Here is a 7217-nt window from a genome sequence, read left to right as displayed (position 1 = left end):
GGGGCCGGGACGGTGCGGGAGCTGAGCCGCTCCTGCCACAGTCTGGAGGCTTCGGGCTTCGGGCTTCGGGCTTTTGCAGCCCAGGCGGCAGGACAGGGGTCCGCTTCTTGCCTTGGCCCACTTCCCGCTCCTACTAGATGTGCCTTGCTGGTCCCTCCACTTGCAGCCCAGCAACAAGGAGAGTCGGAGCCTCCACAGGGCACCCCCAAGCCCCAGGACTGCGTGTGCAGCACAGCCAGCAGGAACACGCCGGGGCCTGGGGTGGGTTTCCCCCCACTCAGGTGGGCGACGCGGACATTCAGGGTTGTAGGAAGGGGGAGCCTGGGAACGCCCTGCTGTGGGGCCACCAGTAGGGGTGTGGAGGCTTCACTAATTCTTGTCAAGGAAAGGGGGATGCAGGCCCCCATGAACCTTTGAAGCTTTAAGGGAATAACAAATGGAAGGAGCAAGAAATACCTTTGGGAACATTAAAAATCAGAAAATTTGGGGGCACCTGGGTGGCTCAGTCGGCTGAGTGTCTGACTTCAGCTCAGGTCATGATCTCACGGTTCATGAGTTCGAGCCCCACGTCGGGCTCTGTGCTGACAGCTCAGAGCCTGGAGCCTGTTTCAGATTCTGTGTCTCTCTCTCTCTCTGCCCCTCCCCTGCTCTCTCTCTCAAAAAAAAAAAATCAGAAAGTTTTCCATAGAAATTAAAAGACCTATTTTCTCTTGGTAAATTGGCAGAACTGTCAATGGTGGGCAGCCTGCCTAACTGGTACATGGACCATGTGGCTAAGTGTGTCATTTTACATATTCTAGTGGTCACATTCAAATTTTTTTTAAATATTTTTATTTATTTCTAGGAGAGAGAGAGAGACAGCGTGAGCAGGGGAGGGGCAGAGAGAGAGGGAGTCACAGACTGAAACAGGCTCCAGGCTCTGAGCTGGCAGTCAGCACAGAGCCCGACGCGGGGCTCGAACCCACAAACCGCAAGATCATGACCCAAGCGAAAGTCAGAGGCTTAACCAACTAAGCCACCCAGGCGCCCCATGGTCACATTAAACAAAGCAAAAAGAATTGCATAAAACTAATTGTAATGTATTCTTTTGAACTCAGTATATCCAATATCCTGTTGACTTGTTATCTGTACAGAAATGTTTAATGAGCCGGGTGCGCATTTTGCACTTAGCACATCTCTTCAGGCACTTAGCACATTGCTTGGGCATTTAGCACATCTCTATTCAGGCACTTAACACATCTCTGATGGGGTTTTGGAGCAGTGGTGGGGGTTCAAAGCAATGACCAAGAAAGAACTCTTGACATCTTGGTGCAAAAATATGATTTTGCTAAAGCCCAGGGACAGGACCCGTGGGCACAAAGAGCTGCCTTTGTAAGTGTGACTATGGATTGGGGGGGGGGAGAGGTAAGGCCAAGAGGTGGCTTCCTAAAGGGATTTCAAATGTTAAAGAAGATTCACAGATCACTGGAGGCCTGGCTGTTATCAAGCGAAGGTTGTTTTCCCTCTAGCAAAGCATTAACATTAAGACAGTAGGGAGTTCCTGGAGTTGAGGCTATTGATGGGATTGCCCTGTTCCTGTAACTGACCAAGATATTTGTAAACCAATGGAGACTGGGGTCCTGTGATCTCTATCAGTTTAACCGTTTGGTTTCTGTCCTTTTCTTTGTTCTTTGGCAGCCCGGAATGCCTGAGGAGTGTCACACACCTCCCACTTGTGGAGGGTGTGTGTGTGTGTGTGTGTGTGTGTGTGTGTGTGTGTGTGTGTGTGTGAGTGACAGGGAGGGGAGGGTCTCAGTTGGTGCTTAGCCCTCAGCTTACGCTCCCTCATCGTCTCTGTTCAGACACGTACTGCATCTCTTTGGGCACTGAGCACATCTCTGTTCAGGCTAGCTCACCACATGGCTTGGTTTTCCACCCCACCCCACCCCATTTATGTATTTACTTACTTCAGTAGTCCAATCTCAGCAGACGTGGCAGCTTGGGACACTTCCTGATCCAGCCATGTTGCCTGTTTTCTCACGGGACTCTGGCTTCACAACACTAATGTCTCCACTACCAGATTCCCATTAGAATCCCATTCAAAAAGGAGGTGACTTTACAGTTTACAAAACACATTGACCACAGACTCTTCCAAGGCATACCCTGTCCTGCAAATGTATTAGCATCTCACTTAATCCACCGAAAGTTCCCTGGGGCACTGTCCCCTCTAGTCTACCCTTCCAAACTAGGGCCTGAGTGTTTGTGCAGGCATTCACACGTGGGCCTCCATCTCCATGAGCCCCCTAATCATTCCAAGATCACCACGATTTCTCTGTCACATCAGAAATTCTTGAAATGCTGTCCGGAGAGCAACATTTTACTCCAATCCAGTCTACTCTCCCTGTTTCTCGCCAGACGAGCTGCCACTGAGACGGCCGGCCTGCCACGCGGGGCTGTGTGCAGTGAGAAGCACAGGGCCTGGCCCCGCGCTCGCGCGCTGAGAGCCGGGGGCGCAGCAGCTCTGAGGAGGACCGGATTCCTGTCCCCATCCCGGCCTGCCGGGGCCCATGGAGACGGAAAGCAACGCATTTGGTGTTGCCTGCCCTAGTTAAGTTTCTCCGGCAATTTTTAATCCAGACATCATAGCTCATGCAAATTAGCCTAAGTTCAACACACCAGTGCTCAGGCTTCTCCGTGCAAGGAGTTAAAGAGGAAGGCTTACAGCCGGCGGAAGCCGGAAGCAGGTAGGGCCCCATTGAATCTGAAGTCAGGCGTGTGCAGATAGGCTCATTTCTTCCTAGAAACTGCCAAATAAATGCTTAAAATCTCTTAATTTGTTGGCGATGCTTGCTTTCTCAAGAAGCCTTCAGTCAAGTTCGGGTTCAAGTTTAGTTGAGCCAAATGATTACTGACAGAAAGAATAGGGACAGAGCAATTTGAAGGCATTAAAAGTCAACCAAAAACAAGTGCAAACTCTTAGTCATAGAGAATTAAGATTGTGTGTGTGTGTGTGTGTGTGTGTGTGTGTGTGTGTGTGTAGGGATATTTATAAGATCATAAAGTTAGCATTAAAATGCCATTTAAAAATATGTTTAATAGATCAAGAACAACCCATTATCTGTACCTGACCACCTCCATTCCATATGTCCTATCTTATCAATTCCGCATAAGCCAGAAATCTCTCAGGAGTGGATTCTCTAAGTGGAATTCAAACTGTTTCTTTTCCATGTATCAACACATTTGTTTTTGGTTTCTCATTTCTTGGAGCTTTAAGGAAATGGAGTAACGATTATTCACCCATGCTCAGAAGCACACTGAGTTCTTATTTCTGTATATTACCTATTTTTAGGCTGATGTGAGCTGGCTCTGCTTGTAGGTTGCCCTCAGCCCTTCGAGAGGAGTCGAGGTGGGGTGAGCTGAGGAGGGGCAGTCCTTCTGGCTGACAATGATTGATCAGCATTAACAGCGGAAATGATAAGATCAAGGTACTCATTGTAGTTCAATAGCTTAAGCAAACTCATGTGTCAGGATCTCAGTTCTTTTTTTGCCCAGTGACAGCTGCAACATTGTGCATTTAATTACAGTACACAAGGAAACCAGAGAAAGAAACAGTATCTTTGACAGAGTAGTACAGGTGATGATTCTCGCCCTTCTCCCCAGAGTGGGTGGGAGCAAGAAGTTTGAATCTGCTGTTTGTGCAGTTTACACATGGCTCCCACATCGCAGACAGCTTGGCCATTTGACGACCACTTTGCTTAAAGATTCTAGTTCCCTCATTCTTTTATTCTTTTCCTTATTTGTTTTGTACACTTGCCCCTAAACGCAAACCAGCTAATTCTGGTGTTTAGCTGAAGAAATAATAATCCATTTTATTGCTGGGGGAAGGGGGATGGCTATGTTGGATTTGAACTTTGTACTACAGTGACTTCTGGATGATTTAAGAGGTGCTCGAGTGTCATTTTAGGTGACTTGATCGTCACCTACCTGCTGGCTTTGTAATTGAAGCTTAAGTGCAACGTGACTCCCTTGTCTGCAGTTCAGAAGGATCGAGAGAGAGAGAGAGAGAGAGAGAGAGAGAGAGAGAGACTCCGTGCTATGGAGATGGAGGGACAGATGTGTAATGGGGGCAGAGGCAGGGATCTCACTGAGAAGAACTGGCATTAGGAAATGGCCGTCAAGGCCATGGGGACTTGGAATGCATGCCGGGTCCGACCCTCTGCAGGTGGAGGGGCAGGTCTGGAGCTCAGGTGGGTAGAAGGGGGTGTGGCTGGCGTGCACTTGAAGCGCGTGCAGGCTGTCAAGGGCGCTGTGTGCATTTGGACTCATCCGGAGACCCATTCAGCCATTAGTTCATTCAGGTAGCAACAGGCCCCCTTCTCACAGCGGAGCTGGTGACCCTGAACCCTTTAAGGGTTTTAGTCAAGGGAGACCTGTGTGGGTTCATTGTATGTATTCGTGCACACCTGCCTGCAGCAATGGTAAGAGCCAATATCTGCCCACGGTAAAAGTATCCGGTTTCTCCTCTGCAAACATAATCCTTGTTACCTAGTTCTTACCACATACAGATACTCTGTGCACACACACTACCTGTACACAAAGTATTCTTCCCTTTGCGCTTTTCAGTAACGATGTATCCAGACAGTTGATTCTAAATTACAGCTGACTCTTAAACAAGGTAGAGTTTGAACTGCTCGGGTCCACTTACATGCAGAGGTTTTTCACCAAAGACAGTACAGGACTGTAATTATATTGTCTTTTCTTTATGATTTTCTGAATAACATATTCTTTCCTCTAGTTTATTGTAAGAATAGGGTATATCGTACACATAACATACAAGGCCTGCGTTAATCGACTGTGTGTGTTGTTGGCAAGACTTCAGCCAACAACAGGCTGTCAGGGGAGATTTGGAGGAGTCAGAGTTACACGTGGATTTTCAACTGCATTGGGGGGGTGACGCCCCAAAGTCCCGTGTTGCTCAAGAGGTCAACTGTGCTTCACAGAGGCCCCCTGCATTCCTTTAATGGCAGGAGCGCTGGGGTGTATTGTACGAGCCATAATATAACCAGCTCCCCACTGATGCACACGGAGGCCATTTCCAGTCTTTTCGGTCGTTGGAACGCAGCTGCAGAGCCTCTTTGTGGATGAATGTGTTTGCTCTCACATCCAAGGGTATTTTTGGAATTAATTCCTGGAAGCGGAGGTGTTTGGTCACAGAATTTGTGCGTTTTAAATATGCTAGCTGTTGTTTCATTGCACACCAAGGAGGTTGCAGCGGCTTTCCTGCTCAGAAATAACGTAGAGGAGTGTTTATTTCACAAAGCCTTGGGCAGACGTTTGAACTTTACAGATATTCTTCATTAAAAAGATGACTGAAGTTGACCACTATTTCCTATATCTAACAACCCCGATTGAATTTCTCTTTCTCTGGACTGCAGTTTAGGTCCGGGCCTATTTTGCTATGGATTTGTCTGGTTTTTTCCCCTCTTGTTGATTTATGAGAGTTCTTTATTTATTAAGCAGATTAGCTTTTTCCCTTCTGTACATGTTGTAAATAGGTTTTTTTTTTTAAGTTTTCTATTTGTCTTTTGATTTTGCTCATGCTGTTGTCGTTCAGAAAGTTTTTTTTTTAATTGGATTTAGATTTTAGATTTATGTTATAAGGAACTGAATCAGGATGAGAAGAAAGACAGGTTTGAAAGATATTTTGGAGGTAGAATGGAAAGGCCAGGAAATGTCTTTTGAAGTCTTTATTAAGAACTGAATTTCAGGGGTGTCAGTTAGTTGGGCATCTGACTCTTGGTTTTGGCTCAGGGCATGATCTCATGGTTCATGGGTTCGAGCCCCACGTTGGGCTCTGTGCTGGTGGCGTGGAGTGGAGCCCGCTTGGGATTCTCTCTCTCCCTCTCTCTCTGCCCCCCGCCCCTGCTTGTGCGCGCGCGCTCTCTCTCTCTCTCTCTCTCTCAAAATAAGTAAATGTAAAAAAAAAAAAGAACTGAATTTTAGATACCTAAAAGCAAGTCCTGGGTGTCACCCAGAATTAAAGGACAGGAGAAAAAAAGTGGAATCAAGGAAATAAAACACAGAGCTTTCTGGAACAGCAAATGCCACTGAAAAGTGACAGTGCGGGTCTTTTGTCTCAGGGCTGCGGACACTTCCTGAATTAGCCCTTCAGCCCACTGGCCTTGGTCCTGACCACAGTCCCTGGGACCGGACTCTGGTGGGCGAATGGTTATCGCCAGTGGCTATGCGCCTGGCTCTGTGTTTTAGGAGGATCGTCTCTACAGCACAATTCAGAAAATACATTTTATTAACTCTTTGATTTAAATAATCTTTCGACTTAANCGCCTATGGCATATTTATTTTTTGCCTTCATTGTTTTCTTCCTCTGTTTATATTTGTGGATGAAGAGGCCACCTGGAGGCTGCCGGCCACGTATGTGTTCTGAAAGATGCCTTTGACTTGGAAAGCTCGTCCGAAATTGCCAAGCTCATCGAGGCTGAGAACCTGGAGGCGGCGCTGGCCCTTCACCTCTACAGAGGAGGCCGACTCCTGCAAGGTAACGTTTTTCCTTCAAAGGTGTGGACACGCGAAGACTCGCGAGAACCAGATGCACGTACAGCCCCCGACAGAACAGAGCTGGAACGGTTTAGCCCGTTTACCCGGTTCGAAACCGGCAGGAACACAATCATCTTTTGGCTTTGTTCTCCTTTGTGAGTCATTTTCTAAAATGATGTGACTGTGCCCTTTGGGGACGGGTGGGTGTGGAAGCTATTCTGCCGCACGCAGTTACTCCCCTGAGTGTCTCCGATGTACATCTTGTAACTCAAAGTACAATTTTCAACAGTTGAACATACACATCTTTTGCAAACACAGAAAGAGCACATATGAAAACTTTCATTCAGCTGGTTTACTAGAAAGGGGAGCAGTAAGATTCTAAAGCCTGCTTAAATGGCATGTGAGGGGCTGGGTATTAAGTAGGTGACTTAATGCAGGTGTTAGAAGTAGTTTGCCAGGGGCGCCTGGGGGGCTCAGTCGGTTAAGCGTCCGACTTCGGCTCAGGTCATGATCTCACCGTTCGTGGGTTCGAGCCCCGCGTCGGGCTCTGTGCTGACTGCCGGCTCAGAGCCTGGAGCCTGTTTCAGTCTGTGACTCCCTCTCTCTCTGACCCTCCCCTGCTCACGCTGTCTCTCTCACTCTCTCTCTCAGAAATAAATAAAAAACATTAAAAAAAAAGAAGT

General features: G+C 47.5%; 1 protein-coding gene across 1 annotated transcript in view; it reads left to right on the top strand.

The window, feature by feature from the left end:
* The first annotated feature begins 3422 nt into the window (after nucleotides 1-3422).
* The window catches only part of GLT1D1 (glycosyltransferase 1 domain containing 1), a 65954-nt gene continuing 62159 nt past the window's right edge, over nucleotides 3423-7217 (top strand). Inside the window, exons 1-2 of the mRNA XM_077761724.1 lie at nucleotides 3423-3464; nucleotides 6387-6535. Of these exons, the coding sequence (XP_077617850.1) occupies nucleotides 3451-3464; nucleotides 6387-6535 (163 nt within the window). The 5' untranslated portion in view covers nucleotides 3423-3450. The remainder of the gene's footprint in view (nucleotides 3465-6386; nucleotides 6536-7217) is intronic.

This window comes from Crocuta crocuta, unplaced genomic scaffold (genome assembly GCF_008692635.1).
Source record: "Crocuta crocuta isolate KB4526 unplaced genomic scaffold, BGI_CrCroc_1.0 scaffold862, whole genome shotgun sequence".
NCBI classification, from domain to species: Eukaryota; Metazoa; Chordata; class Mammalia; order Carnivora; family Hyaenidae; genus Crocuta; species Crocuta crocuta.
Note: the sequence above shows the minus strand (reverse complement) of the source record. Positions and strands in the feature narration are given on the sequence as shown.